General features: G+C 32.2%; 2 protein-coding genes across 2 annotated transcripts; both read right to left on the bottom strand.

Moving 5' to 3' along the window:
* Positions 1 to 846: 846 nt before the first annotated feature.
* On the bottom strand, positions 847 to 5,434 carry LOC109814776 (INCREASED PETAL GROWTH ANISOTROPY 1-like protein 1). Its single transcript, XM_083072058.1, is given in 7 exon segments — positions 847 to 915; positions 1,010 to 1,141; positions 2,776 to 2,886; positions 2,974 to 3,294; positions 4,053 to 4,142; positions 4,145 to 4,312; positions 4,457 to 5,434. Coding segments are annotated over 7 exon segments (1,140 nt in total). The 5' UTR covers positions 4,706 to 5,434.
* Positions 5,435 to 11,397: 5,963 nt separating this feature from the next.
* Positions 11,398 to 17,800, bottom strand: LOC109814785 (potassium transporter 1). Its single transcript, XM_020379294.3, has 9 exons — positions 17,476 to 17,800; positions 16,208 to 16,451; positions 15,440 to 15,685; positions 14,208 to 14,258; positions 13,861 to 14,121; positions 13,511 to 13,563; positions 13,287 to 13,401; positions 12,952 to 13,206; positions 11,398 to 12,875 (listed from the first exon to the last, which is right to left on the bottom strand). Exons 1-9 carry the CDS (start codon positions 17,518 to 17,520, stop codon positions 11,863 to 11,865), a joined length of 2,283 nt encoding a protein of 760 aa, XP_020234883.1. The 5' UTR covers positions 17,521 to 17,800; the 3' UTR covers positions 11,398 to 11,862.
* Between the last annotated feature and the right edge of the window lie 826 nt (positions 17,801 to 18,626).

Below are 18,626 nucleotides of genomic sequence, written 5' to 3'. Positions count from 1 at the left end.
TAGACGTTTAAAAACGAGAGATTTTAACACTTGAAAATCTCAAGATTTTAATTTTACTTAAAAGAATCTCTTCCTGTCTAAAAGGCGATATGGTGTAATAAAAAAAATAGAGAAAATGATAAGTATTAATAGAGGTTTATAATTAAAAAAAATTGAATATCATTATTAAGATGAAAAAAAAGCGATTAAAATGTAAGAATAATAAAGGTGTGTTTGGAACATTGAATCTAATCCAAATATTTTGTTCATTCGCATTTAGTTGTTCTGGTAAGTGTGTAAACATAAAAAAAAATAAACACAAACTAAGTGATATGATATAAAGAAAAATTAAAAATAATAATAATAATAATAAATGTTGGTTAGATTTCCTTACTTTTAGAATTGTTGTAAAAAAGTTATTTCCTTTCTTCCGTGATTGTTGACTTTTCTATTATCTTTTGCTACAAAAGAATCATTTCTTAATGTTTTGTACTTTCTTAATGCTTCTTTTGAGGGGTTATGCTTCTGTCTACGATAAAAAAAAAAAAAAAAAGTTATTATGCAAAAGAAGGATCTTATTAACAAATTATTTCTAATATGCTTTTGTTTTTTTAGGTTAACTTTAAAAGTGTCAGTTTGATTGCTTTATAAACAAATTGTTTTTAAAAAAGTATATTGACTTTTTGAAGAATATACTAATTAATAATAAAAACATATCAATATTATTCTTCGTGTACATAATCCATCGTTGACGTGTGAACATCACGCAATCATGGGAAGACAATTTAGGATTAGGATATACATGAACATATATATGTGGTTCATTTTAACAAATTTGGTTTTGTGGTAATGATTTTCAGTTTATGTTCATGCATTGCCAATCTTCTTCAATTCTTGAAATGCTTGTATGGTCTCTGTATCAAAGCCACCTGCAAACTGAATAATGTCTTGGTGGTTCATGACATGAACAAATGGAATTATGGAAATGTTCTTTTTGTGAAAATCTAAGGAGGTGGTGTAATGTACCTACCTGGTGTACTCTGAATGCGAACCTAACTCCTTGTACAAAGATATTATCTTCATGCAAGGCTTCATTAGACTCCAATTCCTTGGTTACCCTTTTCATGAATTCCCTTGCTACCCTCAATGAACTTAGCTTCATCTACATGCAGCCAAATGTACCATGGTTCATCAATAATTAAAGGAAAATAAAGGATATTGTGTAGTTTCATCACATTTCTTGATATTTTGTAAAATTTTGAACAAATGTAGTTGGTGTAGTAATCATAATTGCAGTTATAGACACCCTCCAACAACCTTGATGCGTCCAAAAATTGTGGTCCCATAACCATTCTTACAATCTTGATATTTATCATGAAATTAGGCATGTAATGTAAAAGCTTTTAGTTTAAACTATCAATAATTTAAAAATCAAATTTGGTATGATTTCTAAGGTATTTATTACAAAAGTAAATAAATTTATTATGGGAGTCATTCACTTAATTCATCAAGAGTAACTTTTAGTTGAATTCTTTCATCCAATAATTCATGAGATCTACATTAAATTTTAATGATTCAATTGCCAAATTAATTATTTTTAATTAATAAGTTAAGTTTGCAAATTTTTATAAAATTTAAAAATTATTTTATACTTCATTACATTAATTTAAAATGAACGGATATTTCCAAAAGCATATTACATGTTGATTTGAATCTATATAATAAAGGATGATATAATTTTTAAATTTTGTAAAATTTGGTAGACTTGATGTATTGTTGAAAATTCAATGTTAACTATCAAGTACCGTCAATTTTGAAATAAGTAAATTCTTCCACATTTATCATATACATGATTAGATAACGGTGTAAAATCTTTACATGCATTATTTATTTATTAATTATTATTAGTTTTTAAATTTTGTAAAATTTGGTAGACTTGATGTATTGTTGAAAATTCAATGTTAACTATCAGGTATGGTCAATTTTGAAATAAGTAAATTCCTCCACATTTATCATATATATGATTAGATAACGGTGTAAAAACTTTACATGCATTATTTATTCCTTAATTATTATTAGTTTTTAAATTTTGTAAAATTTGGTAGACTATGTATTGTTGAAAATTCAATGTTAACTATCAGGTACTGTCAGTTTTGAAATAAGTAAATTCCTCCAAATTTATCATATATATAATTAGATAACAGTGTAAAGTCTTTACATGAATTATTTATTCATTAATTATTATTAGTTTTTAAATTTTGTAAAATTTGGTAGACTTGATGTATCGTTGAAAATTCAATGTTAACTATCAGGTACTGTCAATTTTGAAATAAGTAAATTCCTCCACATTTATCATATATATGATTAGATAACGGTGTAAAATCTTTACATGTATTAGTTATTCATTAATTATTATTAGTTTTTAAATTTTGTAAAATTTGGTAGACTTGATGTATCGTTGAAAATTCAATGTTAACTATCAGGTACTATCAGTTTTGAAATAAGTAAATTCCTCCACATTTATCATATATATAATTAGATAACAGTGTAAAATCTTTACATGCATTATTTATTCATTAATTATTATTAGTTTTAAAATTTTGTAAAATTTGGTAGACTTGATGTATCGTTGAAAATTCAATGTTAACTATCAGGTACTGTCAATTTTGAAATAAGTAAATTCCTCCACATTTATCATATATATGATTAGATAATAGTGTAAAATCTTTACATGCATTATTTATTCATTAATTATTATTAGTTTTTTACTACACAAATAAGCCATGTGTTGCTTACCTGACCAATGAGGCCTGTGTCCAGCATCCACTCCCAAGGGATACGAAAATTCCTGTATCTTTTACTTGCACTCTCCCTTGTCCTCTCTGCACTGTTCACACTTCTCTCCAACTTGCAGATTCAAAGTTGATCTTGGAATGACTCTTAAGCATTGCACAAACACACTCAATTACTGAACATTTTTAGTTTTGTACATGCTCGCCTGTCCTGAAGTGCTTGCATCCTTTTCAAAGCCTGAGACAATGGCTCTTTTGGATTGTCCTCAAATGATGACACTTCTGACTCAAGGTTCTTCAGTTCTCTGTAGTTGCAAGAAGCTTCCCTAAGTGCATTTGCTTTTTGTTCTGGCCAGTGTGGAAAATGCTTCAGCACTGAACGTTCATCAACCAATGAAGATAGCTCCCCATCTAGCCATTTCACAAATTCCTCCACTTCTGAAATATTTGCATATGTAGCAGACTCTACCTCTTTTATCAAGAAACTGATGAACTCCCCTTGTCTTTTAACATCTGATTTTATCTGCCCCATGAGTGTTCATAGTATCAAGGGAAGCACAAATATGACATGAGACACATAAATTTGAAAAACTTTAAAATCATAGTACATGACATGACCATAATACCATGTATATAATTACATATATTTAACATATAACACTAATCTTTTATCAAAAGAGAGAATTGGTGCTTGAAAATAAGCATCAGAACCTATTTGGATATAGACTAAAAGTACTTTTGAGAGATTTTTACTAAAAATAAAGAGTATTTTATAGTAGAAGCTATCAAAAGTGCTTCTAAACTCGTATTCAAATAGAATTATGTCCTTTTTTTAACAACTAGAAAAGATTACAATAACAAAAAAATTCAAACTTAAGACTTTGTTGCTTTCATCTAAAGGGAGAATTGATGCTTTGAAAATAGGCAATTTTTTTTTTAATCAAAAGACAACAAGATTCAAACTTAAGACTTTGTGCATATTATTCCAACTCCACTATTAGGACGATTCTTAGTAGTTCAATAGACATAAGTCTTTTTAAACATTATATAACTTATAATTTATCTAATTATAATGATATTCCCATCTCCATCTTAATTAGTATAAAGGTTTACAAAAATGAAAGTAGAAAAGAATGGTAAAATGTAATGACATGTAATGAAATATGGCATGACATAACTACTATTTGATGTTCTTGCGTCCTTGAGTAACAAGCTAGCATTGTTTGATATATGTAAAGATTAATAAAAATTGAAAAATGAGCACCTGGAAATTAAATTTACAGCTGAGAGAAAAGTTGATCGATTTTCAATTTCCTCAATCATGTTTCTGGTGAATGCAACTGGAGCAGTTCCATTGGTACTTATTTTTTTTTATCATTGTTAGCATTCTTTCTTGTCAGGGAACGATACATTTCTATTACTTCTGGCACACGGCGCACTGATTTCAACCTAACTAGTGATTTTGGTGGTGTTGGTCCTGTTGGAGGTGGTGGTGGTGCTGTTGTTGGCAATGGGTGCACTTTCATTTCTTTCTCATTTTTGTGTGAAGGAAGAAAAGGGTTGGAAGCAGGCCTTGGTGGAGGTGGTGGTACTTTTATTGATCTGTACTTAATATTAGGTGTTTCTTGCAAATCTGAATTTGTATGCACTTTCTGATTTGTTGGACTTGGACTCTTTTCAAGGATGGTTACTTGAACTGATGCTTTATGCTGAAGTGCATCTGAATTGTTGTCATCTATGGATTTTTGTATCTTCTTCCATAGTATGGATTTCATCTCTATGTTATGTGCTTTGAGTGAACTTATCTGTGACTTCAAACGAGCTACTTCATGTTTGAGATCCTTGTTTTCTTTCTCTAGTAACTCATTTCTTGCCATTTGGACTTCAGGATTTTTATTGAGGGGGGTGATCTCAGGCTCATTCTCTAATGACATTTTCACTTCTTAGAAGGATGGCTATAGTGTGGTTATAGAATTCATATTTGTATGATTGTATCATTTTCTTTTCATATTGCTTTTGCTTTTGAAGTAAGTTTGGTATGTTTAGGACTAGGGGTTAAATATCAAAGAATGCCCCAGAAGAAGGTTGAAATGGCCTAGTGGATATGCTGAGTAAATAAGTCTTAATAAGGATGCTTTGTACATTTCAAAACTTCAATGTCCTATGCTATAAAGATTCATTATGATGTCTTTCTAGCAAATATTATCGTAGATGAGAGATTACTTGGGCTTGCTGGAAGTCACTATTATCTAATAGCTTCCTTTTAATGTTATGTTAGGTACAACCTTTAATTCTTTCGGTCAAATTTACAATCTAATCTCTCTCAATCTCTTATTTGTTTGGTCCTTTAAGTTGTTCCAATGTCATGTGTTTGAGGGTTAGTGGTACATACTGTATAGTGTTGGAGTTCACACCCAACATACAGTGTAGAAATTTCTTTAGATAGATCATTTGGCCTTAGACCCTTCTATAGTGAGTGCATGCTTATTATGTTTCTTGTTTGAGTCTTATCTTCCCTTTTTCATATGTAATTTGATTTGGAATTTCATGTTTGTTATTATACACGTGTTGTGAATCTGATTGATGACTACCCAACAGATTACAAAGTGCTAACACATGGAAAATATATTTTGTCCAAATGTTAATTAATATATGGGATGGTAACAATGGAATCATTGGTCAAGCTCTCTTCATTGTGATGGTTGCTTTTCATCTTTTGAGTCGGTCAATTGTAATTTGAATGACATTTGGTTATTTTTGCTTATCAAGCAATGAGGGAGGAAAGGACAAAGGAGGGTAGGAAAAAAGAGTACTATAGTGAGGTTTCGTGAAGTGAAAAAGTTTTCATAAGGAAAGGAAAGTTGTTGATAACTACAACATACCAAATAAGATCCCTTTGATATATACTTTTTTGTTCTGATTTTTTTTACAATATATTATATTGTCTAATGTCCCTTGTGAACTCCTTTACCTCTCTTTCTTCCTTCCTACTCCTACAATAGACTTCAAATTTCAACCTCTGTGCTACCAAAAGAGTGTGAAGTGATTGAGATTGGTTGTGTGACAGTTGAGTGAGTTTGAGCTTCTCTAATCATTTGGGTGAAGAACGATAAAGCAGTTAGACAGAAAAAACCTTTCAAAGTCCTTCCAATATTTGTTCAAAACTACAATGCCATTAAAAACCCAGATCCCTTGCATTCACAGATTCACTTGGTTATGAATTGGTACTGTTGAATGAAAATTAGATTATTCAAATCCTGGACGATTATATTAAGTCTGAATTACTAAGATAAAATGAGTCTTAACTATGATTGTCACTGACCTGGGATTTTACACAACGGAAATTGAAAATGTGCTTTTTTGTTAAAATTATCCACAATGTGTGACCAAAGACTGTCTCACCATTATACCAACTCCTCATGTTATTCATTGCTAAAGTTACAGTTAACTGATTGAATAAATGTATTAAATGCAGAAATTTGTGTCCATGCCATCATTAGTGTGTGTATATAATTTAGTTTATTTCAATGAAACAATTATTTTTTATTATTAAATTCTTGGCAGAATATTTGGAAAAAAAAATATTTTCACAAAATTAAGCAAAACTAAAACTTCCACTCTAATCTAGTAGGGATGTACATCAAATTTTCGATGAAAAAATGTTTTGGTAGATCATATTTGCTATAAGCATTCCATTGGTATTTTAGTATTGCATGAGATCTGAGAGATTCCATTTGATTGTGTTGAGATAGGATGTAAGTTTGATCAACGGATAGTTTGGAGGTTTTTTTTTTTTTTAATGAAGTTTCTTCAACAGACAGCTATAAACATTTATTGTGCAGTTGAAACAGTAAAGTTGGTAGAATATATACATCGATTGCTTGTTTAACTACTTAAAGAGTAAGGTCTCAAATGGGTTGCTTGCTACAGTATGAACATGATAGTTAGGATCAATTATCCACGCTTATCATTTAATTTTTCATCCTTCTCCAAGCTAAATTAGGGTGGTCCATACCATATTTATACGTCTAAGTCCAACCAATATATGTAACATTATTGTCCAAAGTAAAAGCTGTAACATTGATGATCGATCAGTGGATGTGGTAAAATAACAGGTGGTCAAACCTTAGAACCTACTGCTTAAAAGGAAATAAGAGAAAGGTTAATGACAAATTTTCTCTTCAATTGGATTTAATCAACCAAACTTGTCTAAGAAAATTTCAATCAGGACTGGTCGTGATCCACTCTTTCTAGCACATTCCTATTATTGATTCAAAATTATGCAAGTCTCACTAATGTTGTGCTTTAAAAGAGATAATGCAAATGAAAGGAACATGGAGAGACAGAAAAAAGTGATAATGTATTCCTTCTGGCAATTGTAATTTCAGGAAGGATGGCAAAGTAGAAAAAAAAATGTGAAATCCCTATTTTCCCAATCCATCCAAAAGTGAATGGAATGAGAAAATATGATTTTTTATTAGAAATATTTATGTCATTTTATATACATTCTTTTTTCTTTTACTTTCTATGCACCTAAACAAGAGGAAAGAAAAGTTTTAACCTTTTTTTTTTAAAAAAAAAATTATACCAAATGAAACAAGCTACAAATTATCTTATTTTCTATTATTTTTTCTTTCCTTTCTTTTCCTTTCCTTTTTTCCCTCTCTTTCTTTCATTTAATTTTTTTTACTAAACCAAATACACACCAAAAGATTTGGACAACTCTTTTTAGTGAGACTCATATTTTATCTAATAGTAAAGTAAATTATGTGTTGAAATGTTGAAATGAGTGGCTACCGATGGAAACCCAAAAATAGAAAGGTATTATTATTTCAAATAAAAAATAGAGATTGGCAAATTAATATATTGCCTCTTCTTCCGTAGCATTGACTCTTATTACCATCCAATAAAATTTCTCCAATCATTTCATTTCTCTCAAGCTGTTCTGTATTTATTATCATCTCCCTCAACTGAGTCCCTAAAATTAATAAAAGATAAATCATAAAGATAAGTTATTATAACAAAATTCAAATAACATAATCCTAAACTAAATCTTAAATATAAGCTATGATAACAGAATTCAAATGATAAATCCTAGTTAAAAATAAACTGTGAAAATAAATTCAAATAACATAATTCAAATGACATAATCATAAACTAGATTTTCTACTTTGAATTTGGTTCTATTAGTGCCCTCTTTTATGATATCAGCCTTGTCCTCAAGGTTTAAATCATCTATGAGCCTCTTCTAGTAATGTATTAATGTATTCACATTCTCTTGTTCCTCCACATGTTGCTCTTTACCAACTTGATTTCACCTTCTCCATTTATAACTTCATCTTCAACAAGCAAGGTGAGTGTGTTAAGTCTCATTTATACTTATATTTATATAGGAATTATTGAACAATTTCACTCATCCCATGCACTCTTCCAATATAATTGTTCTCTTTTGATTAATTTTTGTGCAGATATAGCTAACCCAAAAATTATCTAACAATACCCTGATACACCTCATTTTTTATGCAGATATTGAGTTGAAGAGTTGAAGTTGAAGACCCTTTGGATTAGAAATTGAAAGAGCTAAGGAGTAGGAGAAGCAATATCACGCCGGGCGTAGACTACCCGTGTCAGATTTGAGAAATACAAAGAGCATCATCTCTGCACTTCAGCATTATGCCGAGTGCAAGAGCATCTGCGCCGGACGTGCTTCAAGACAGAGAGCATTCAAACTCTCTAGAAGACATTACGCCGGGCACAGGAGTACCCATGTCAGGCGCAACTCGAGACAGAGAGTAATTACCTCTCTAGAAGACCCTGCCCCGGGCGCGAAGTATAACGCGTCGAGCGTGTAAACCCTATCCTGACTCACCCAGCTCGTATTTGATCAAATCTTCAAGGCTCATTCCCTCATTCACACATTGGGCGACTTCTAGGAGCTGTGGAAGGGATTCTCAGTGCTTGGGACCGTTCGTGTGTGGGTCTTTCCTTCGTTTCTTCCATCTCTATTTTTGTTTCACCCTCATTATTTTGAGCAGTTTTACCCATTGCTTTGTGGGGTTAGATGTAACCAACGTAACTCTTATGTAATCTTCACTTTATTAATGATATATATATATATATATATATATATTGTTTCATTCATTGTTGTGTTATGTCTCTATTCTTAATGCTTGCTCTAGATTGATTCTCCTTTGCTTGATATAAAGTCCATTGGGTATTGAAAATAGCCTTTGAAACTAGATCTGAAACAAAATACCTAGTGGGAAATGTATCTAGGAATGGAGTTTGGCCCATTAGTAGTCTTAAACCCTAACCCGTAATGCAGGTGTATGTATTGGATACTCAAGGAATTGATATTCACTATATGCACCTAGGCTCTTACTCTAAGGGATTAGGTTTTAGTAAACTTATGGGTTGACTAGGCAATGAATGCAATAAGAGAACAATGATTCATCAAAGTGAAGTTCGGTGATATCTGATCCCAAAATCTTACAAAACACAATACCATTTCTTATCCTTTCCACACACACACACAACTTATATTATAGTTTTAAAATTCCAACAGTCATAATCTTTACTTCAAATGCATGACAATGAGAAATTAGAATTATTCTTTAGCCATAAATAGTCATTAAATGCTTGTTTTACCTAATTAGTCCCTATGGATACGATTTAAATTTACTACTTGTACGGCCGGTATACTTACCATGTTTGAGTCCGTTGTTAGAGTTAAAATGATTTATAACAAGAACAAAAGTTAATTTCAACGAAAATCTCAACAGAGTGCGACTTATTTGTTTGACATTGATTAAAGTTGTCAAAATGGGTCAGTCCAACTCGTTTGACCCGATCCACCTCAACCCACTTTTTAAGTGGGTTGACCTGACTCTGCCCATCAAATTTATTATACAAAATTTCCTAGTCCGATCCAGCCCACCATGGGTTGGTGGGCTAAATGGGTCGGCCCACCAACCCACCTAATTTTTTTTAAAATAATTTAAAATAAATTTCAATATAAAATAATCTATCATCTAAAGTAAAAAATTATCAAACTAAGTATCATGCATACAATATTAAACTTAAATTAAAAAGTATACAACTTTAAAAAATTGAAACAAAAAAATAAAAATCCTTTCATGAGAGTGATTACTCATCAATATTAAATTTCATTAGTGGTTTGAATAGATAAATTTATAATAATTTCATATTGTTTAACATTGATTTTATCTTTATCTATAAAAAAATGATATATTGTTAAAATAATACATATATAATAATAAATAGTTAATTATGTTAGGTTGATGGGATAGGAAGTGCGTTAGGTGGGCAGCCCGGCCCACCACAGGTTCAACCCGGGTGGACTGTGTCAAAAGTGGGCCAGGTCACATTTTTTAATCCATCATAATTTTTTTATTTTTTTGGCTCGATCTGTCCCGCTTTCAAGGTGGGTCTAGTTAGCCCACGAATTAGAGCCCACTTTGACAACTGTGATACATAAGATAGTATCTTTGACCGCAACGATAACACAACCCCTTCTTCCTCCTACCGAACAATTCTTGAGAAGATAGATAGAGAGTTCCCTTACTCCTCACATCTCCCAGGTGTCTGTTATTGTCAAACTATAACCCTGACTCATGTGACTTGGGTTTAGGTTTTGAATTTTGGGATTTATTTTTATGATAAAAGGCGGGATGAGAAGGGGGAGAAAACAAAGTCTCAAACTTATGGTAATTTAGTTCAACATTGACAATTGGTTTTAGACCAAAGCTTTTCACCTTGCTATCTACCTCCCCATATAGAGCACACTCCACATCTCGAGCTAGAGAAATAGCCCTATTAATTGTTTCTGGTTGGTGAAGACGCATCCAACGTATAATTTTGGACTTTAACCCATGCATAAAATATTTAATGGCTTATGGTACAGTTAGGCAAGGGGCAAAGGGACTTGAGAGGACAAAAACTTAAACTCTTCAATAAAATTCTGTCACAGAATGCTCCCATGTAAGGGCGAGTAGTTGTTCATATGGATTTCAAGTATTTATTTCCCCAAAGCGGTCAAGAAATATCTCCTTTAACTTCTCCCATGAGAGACCTAGATCACCCTCCCATAGCAAGGAAAACCAATGGATGACATGCCCTTTCATTGACAATTGGGCAAGAGGAGTTTTTGTTTTAGTAGGGTATCATGCACATGGAAATACATTTCTGCTCAAACGATCCAATTTTAACAATTGAGTGATCATGGATTGAAACTCAACACTTTCATGACGTTCAATCTCATTTGCATGTGCTTCCTTAATTACACATTGCTGGAAATCAACAACTGTGGATTGTAATCCCTGAAATTGGGCATCCAAAGTTACGACTTTGGATTCCAATCCATCAACCTTAGAAACCATGTTGAGCTATCCGAAAGGTCGGACCAATGATGGAAATCCAAAAATGGCTGGATATTAGTATTTCAAATAAAAAATAGAAATTGACAAATTATTCTACTATCTCGTTCTCCCAGAACACCGAATCCTATTACAATCCAATAAAATTTCTCCAATAATCCCCTCTCTTAAGCTAATTTGTATTTATTATCATCTCTCTCAATTAACTCCCTAAAATTGATGAAAAAAGATAAGTCCTAAAGATAAACTATTATAACAAAATTCAAATAACATAATTCAAATGACATAATCATAAACTAGATTTGCTACTTTGAATTGAGTTCTATCAGCTGCTAACATTTCTTTTCTTACATAATGAACCAAAAAGGAACACACCATTTGTATGTATATCATTGGAGCCCTCCTCCTTTCACAAAGTAAAAGGAACGAGAAACAGAAAGTAGGCTGTCATGATGGTAGAGTATGCATATTTTATGTGCAAATTTGTCAGTGTAATCTATTCTCTTGAATGAAATAGATTTTTTGAATTACATTATTTGATACCGAACTATGGAGACCTAGAGATCAATGATTAAAAATCTACCACTGATTAATCTTGATCTTTGGCTTGTAGTAGAAGTCATTGTCAGTGTTACTTTTTTCGTACCAACATTAAACTCTTGACTATTCTCTTCTGTGTAAATGGCTCAAAAAAATTAGACATAGTAAGTCATGCCAACCTCTAGCAAAGAAGTATGGGGAACATCCAGAACAGCATCAGACTCTCTGCAATTCTTGCTTAGAAATGCAAAAACAATATCTATAGCAAATTTCTTTAGGAAGGAAGATGAGTTATTTGCCCTTGCAAGTGAATGACCTAGTATATAGGTAACACCAAACTCTTTTGCTTTCATAATCTGCATAGACTCATCTTTGTAGAAAGACTTTTCAATATGGTCATCACCATTCACCATTACCTGCAAAACACATGAAGATGGGAACAAGTTCTCTTCACAACATGACTCATCAAATGTGTTTTGTGAAAGAGAAACACCAAGTTCTTCCACATTTGAGTTGCCATCATTTGCTGACAACTCACGTGTTGGTTCTGCTATGCTCTCCTCAGATTCCACAAATTGTATTATAGCAGATATCAACTTGTTCTCAAAATTATATTTCTCCTGTTGGATGTCCATGTAACCATACCTCACAATGCAATGAAACATGCCAAGCTCCTTAGAACTGACCCTACTGATGACCAACCGTTCGGTTTCACTGACACGAGGGACTTGAACAGATTTGACACAAACAAAAACTAGCACCTGATGGAATGCTGGCAAGTTTGTAACAAAGTGACCAAACATAGCAGGGAAACCAGAAGCCAGATTAGAGTACATGAGTCCCACGCCTGGGACACGAACCATGCCGAGGGAAGGTCCCATAGATAGCATCCTATTCATTGAAACCTTGTTTTCCACATCAAATTGCTGTTTCTTCATTGTCCCATAGTTCCATGTGTACATTATACACATAAAGATAAAACATAGCACAAGTGAAATCCACCCTCCTTCAGGAACCTTGCAGATACAAGCTGAGATGTAAAGAAGTTCAATTGATCCAAACAATAGCAGAAATGTAATGGCTTTTATTATTCCTTGCTTCCAGACAATCACAATTACTAGTGTCATCAAGAATGTTGTCACAAACATAATAGTGGTGATTGCCAGCCCTACAGATCCATCAAAATAGTTAAATTTACTTGTCAATACTTAAAACATCAAAATCATGGTGGAAAAGAAGTGTACCATATGCATGACCTATCATGTTAGTGTCCCTTAGGCCAATGGTGATAGCCAAACAAAAGCACATTAATATCCAATTGACTTCTGGGATGTATATCTGCCCATATATTCTGGTTGAAGTGTGAATAATCTTCACTGAAGGAAAACAATTTAATGCATGGCACTGGCTTATAATGGAAAAGGTAGCAGAAATTACTGCTTGACTTCTTAAAATGGCTGCAAAAGTGGCCACTATGAACACTGGCCAAAACACAGGTTCTGCAGAAAAATAGTAGTGACAGAGTTACACCATAGAGACCAAAATTAACATTGACAGTCTGTGGTACTTAAATTCTTGCCTGGTATGGCTTTGTAGAAACTTCTCTGAATGTCTTCATGATGTCTAGTGAGGAATGCAGCCTCACCCATATATGCCAGAATGAGGCAGGGATATACTATACATGTGAAAGCTATCTGAGATTAAAGTACTACTGTTAAAGCATAATGCATTTTAGTTAATTTGGTATGGCAGATCAACTAACGGCATCGAGTTAGTCAAACATAAACTACACCGTCAATTTACCTTTATTGGGAGAGCAGAAAAATGACCCAAGTTAGCAAACATGGTCTCCACACCTGAGAGTGTTGAGAGAAAAATCACTTCAAGAACGGCAACCAGCTGCTAATAAAAGGACAGAACTTATATACAGTTATTTAGGTAAGGTTTGTTCTTCGATAAAAATTGGAGTTTTACCTCATTAATATACATTTAAATTTATTGTACCTAAGTAATTTACTGAGATTTAAATTTTAATAATATACAATTATACATTTATACATATTACAAAGGTAAAACTCCAATTCTAATTGGAGAAAAGCATCAATTATATTTAAGGAATTATATCTAAGTTTTGTCTAGACATATATCAGTACCTGTAATGGAAAGCACCACTCCTCCTAATGACAACCATCCTTCAATGCCAGTTGTTTTGATGAACTTCACCATGTAGACTGGAGAAAGTGCACGATATATTTTCGGGTTCCAGTAGAATATGTTGTATACACCAATACCACTGATACACAAAAGCCATGTTGCAACAACTGGAGCAAACAAGAAAGCAACTCTATGTGTGCCATGATGCTGAATGGAGAATAGCCCGACCAAAATGACACACGAGACCATTATAACATAATCTGCAGGAAAAATCACCTAAAGTTTTTATAGAATGCAAATGGATGATATATGACAGGTGGCAATGAAAGAAGCATGCTGGACTTACTGTCATGGAGTTCACTGATTTTGACTTTAACGCCAGAAACTGCAGCAAGAACTAAAAGGAAAATAGACATAGAGGAGAAACACACACATAAGTCTACAAATATCAACTTATAAGTCATGATCTTATAACAAGTGCACCAAACGAAGAAAAAGAACAAAATATTGATCCAAGAATTTTGCAATATGACATGTATTGAATTGAAAAGTAAAAACATTTGATTCATGATACATAATCTAACTTAATTTCTTTTGCTAAGAAAAAATGCAATGGCAATTTCCTTAAGTGTAATAATTAAAAATTCAAGGAGAAATTCTTTCATTCCTTGTCCCTCCAATTTTAAAAAAATGCCCTGTTACAGCCTGCATCCAGCATATTCTGCCCTCGATCGTTATTTAAAACTTGCACATGTTTATGACCTCTGTCGTAAAATCTTTTGTTTACTAACAACCATCCATTACCAAATCAATTGGTATGGGACCAAAAACTTTCCCCAGTATTTATTGAAGTGCACAGAAAAAAATCACTAAACAGATTATGTTTCAGTGTACAAGTCGTCCTCGAAAAAAGCGTTATATTTATAATTTCCCTCCCTATCAAAGTTAAGAACATACCAGAGAAATATAAAATATCAATTAGCCTTCAGTGATTTTTTTTTATTTCTTTGCTAACAAGTGCTCAGGCTAGATATATTAGATGATGAAATGCACAATTAGTGAATTACGTTTACGATGTGAAGCAGAAAATGTTTAAAACATATATCCAGAATAAGTATAATTTCTCAAAAATGTGTAAATATTTAATGTAAAATATGATAAAATTATTTAGTGAATGTAACAGTAACTTGAAATTTCAATTCTAGAAATTTGTATACCTCCTTTGCAGGGATGAATTTCATGAATCTGTAATGGAGTCAATAAGTGATAACATACTCGTGTGTTTTTAGACTAAATCTGTTTGAATAAACTTCTCTGTAAGTACTTTTAAAGGAACAAAAATAATAAGAAAGAAAAATGAAACAAATTTGTCTATAAACTAAAACTAATTTATACATAAGTTAAAAATAAGTTTTCGGATAAGTTTATTCGAACAGATCCTATATACTAACTTTAAGTTCTTTTTTACATGCACAAGTAATGCCAGATAGCTAAAGTTTAGGTGATAGCTTACAGGAACCAATGAGCCATCAAGTAAACATCATTATAGAACCTCAGGGGCTGCTCCAGATTAACTACCTGATATTGCAGGAGTAATCACACCATCCCCAATTGCCATACAGGTTCCTAGCAGGACAAAGACCAGAAGTCCTTTCCGAATCCCCGGGTGCTTTTCAAGGAATAACCTCAACAGAGAAGACTGCCATGTGTCTGCAGAATCTTCTGTGGCATAAGTAGACAATTTCTCATCTGTTGGTTGTTGATTTGGTAAAGTACTTAGTCTGGCATTTCGACAGAGAAGTGAGTATAATGCAAAGGTACCCCCTGCACAAAAGTGATGTGCTATCTCAGGTTCCAATTAGTTATCACAATTCACAAGGGCTATGATATTGATAGTAATTCTTGCTTACTGACTTACTGTTCAATCCATAAAGATGTAGGATGACAGAAAACTTCTGTTGTTAGTATATAGAATAGTAGCTAAAGCAATATGTAAATTAAGTTTGAAAATTTTATCCTGTCTAACTCGTGAAAAAAAAAAAAAAAAAGTAGAAAACAACTATGTTAATAATTATATAAATCCAAAAATGAGCAAATGAATGCAATAGCATATTTATAGAGTATGCTTTTTGTAATCCTGTGATTCCATTTGACATTCATGGCACACAAATATCCAGAAGTTAGTGGTGAATTTTTCCTTCACTAAGAATGTGATTACAAAATTGTGCATCCTTCATTGGCTTAGCTTCGAAGGGAAGTGCCAAATAGCATCTTGAAGAATTGAAGGGGTGGATAGACACACTCCATAGTAATATAAAACACCAGAATTATGCTGGGAGGTTCTACCTTCCCCATTGTCATCAGCAGACATCACGATGAACACGTATTTGAAGAGAGTGACAATGGTAAATGTCCAGAAGATAAATGAAAGCACCCCAAAAATTTCTTCATCGTCTTCTTTGAGGCTCAATTTCCCTGAGAATGTGGTCTTGTAAACATAAAGAGGGGAAGTACTGAGGTCACCGTATACTGCTCCAAGACTTTGGTAAGCTAGAGTAAGCACAGTTGCGCAAGATGTCCTCTTGAAATTCTAACACAACAAGACAAACACAAGAATATACAGAGTTATATTTTTGCAAATGCTATGTGACAAAGATAACAAAAATTTCTTCACAATTTCATCATTCAGTAGCTAGCTAGCATCTCACCACCTCCTAAGTATCAAAATCATATGACCAAGCAATAGTAAGGGTTTGTTTAGGTAATTTTTTGTATAAACACTTTTGAGAGAAACAAATAGAAAGAAAAAAAAATGAAACAAACTTCTAGGTAAACTAAAATAAGTTTATTCATAAGTTAATTTGTAGAAGCTTTCTTATATTAGTTTCTCTAAAATCTTAATTTTAACTTATGTATAAACTAGTTTTAACTTATGGAAAAACTTGTTTCAATTTTTTTTCCTATTTTTTTCTTAAAGGTATTCTTTGGAAAAGTTTATCCAAAAAAAGCTAACGCTAGAATTAAAATATCTCTTCAATTAAAATCTGTTATTTTACATGTGACCCTATAACTGAATACACAAACACTAAGCAAACAAGACTTTTGAAGAGAGGAAACAAATGGAGCAGTTCATCAGGACCAGGCCACCAGCTGCTGAAACGCTCTCAGTGAAACAAGGATGCATACTCTTACTCTGTCCCTGCTGAGATGGCCTATTGTCTTCAAACTTGAACAGCTGATTCATCACCTCTACCAAACAGTTCAAGCGGCAAAGTGAAGACCCCATGTTATACTACACAATGTCTAGATAAATCATAAATCACACCCATCACTACCAAAATCCACTATAATGCAGCCAATAGAAAAGGTCACTAATGCCTTTCCAATCCCTTCAAGAACCCACAAATGCCCTTCTTATACACCTTTGGGGTACTAATCATTAATACAAAGTGTATACCAAATTTTGCTCAAAGTTTCAGACTTGCTCGATTTTATCTTGCTCGAGAGAAGTTTAGCAGACAAAACATTCACATTGTTGACAAGAGAATGTGCAAGCATTGAGGGGTGACAATGAGTTTGCTTAGTTTAGATTGCAACAAGAAAGAAAAGGGTACCTGCTGAGATATTCCCTGTTCCATAGAATGCTCAGATGGGTTCATGGGTGATGTAGAAGATAGAGGGTAGATATCAGATATTGGTTGTTCAGGAAAATGGAATATATAAAGAAAGTGCAAGTAACATCTAAAATGGAATTTTGTAAGGATTCTTCATTAACATAATTTAAAATATATGACAATTTGTACTCCAACAAAAGCTATGTGATAATGTTAACTTTAATATTCAAGAATGAATATCATTTTTTGCTCACTGTTTAGATAATTTCACTTTAAAGTTTTTTTTTTCCGAAGAAACAAAAATAGAAAATGGTTGGAGTAGTAGCAGAAGTAGTAAAGTCAAGTGTTGTGTGTCCTAACTAAGATATTTTAGGCTCTAGTAGGGGTGGAGAGATGGGTTCAAATCTGCGAGTCGATTTAATAAGTCCACGGTCTAATAAGTTAATGGACCTTATCAATAATAGACTCTTTTTTTTTTTTTTTTTTTAATTTATATAATTATGTTTAATTTTTAGTACAACTTACAGTTTTAACTGACTTAATCTGTGGGTTCATATGTTAGTTTGCAAATTTTACTAATTAATTTTTCAAATATTAAAATTTTATAATTTTGTTGTGTATTTAAACTTTTTAAATTATTATGACATTAAAATTATGTTTAGTTGATGTATATTGGCCATTTGAATCATTTTTAAGAATTTTGATGTTTTTATTATTGAAAGTTTGATATTATTATATAAGTATTGGTAATATTTTTATTCTTTACATTTTAATATTTTGTATTTCACACTATTTTAAATGTTGATAAATTTTAATATACTGGATTTTAGCTTCAAAATAAAAGATTTATTCTTCTTCTAATTTTATGTATTTTTATTTTTTAAAAATATAATTTTTCTAAAAATTACTTAAATTTGTGGAACGGTCTATATTGACTTGATAGTAAAAATATATTTATTCATGATTTTTGATAGTCACTATTTAGACTTGAAAAAAATTTTATTTATTACTTATTGTCTTTGACCTCAGAACTCAAACCTTTCCTGCGAGCCTCGACAGAGGAAGGTATCGAACCCACCTACGCGAAATACAAAGTAAAAACTTCTAAGTTACAAAACAGGAATAACACATAACGCAAAAGGAACATCACA

Source organism: Cajanus cajan, chromosome 3 (genome assembly GCF_000230855.2).
Source record: "Cajanus cajan strain Asha chromosome 3, NIPB_CcT2T_4, whole genome shotgun sequence".
In the NCBI taxonomy this organism is placed as follows: Eukaryota; Viridiplantae; Streptophyta; class Magnoliopsida; order Fabales; family Fabaceae; genus Cajanus; species Cajanus cajan.
This window is presented reverse-complemented; position numbering and strand designations above follow the sequence as displayed.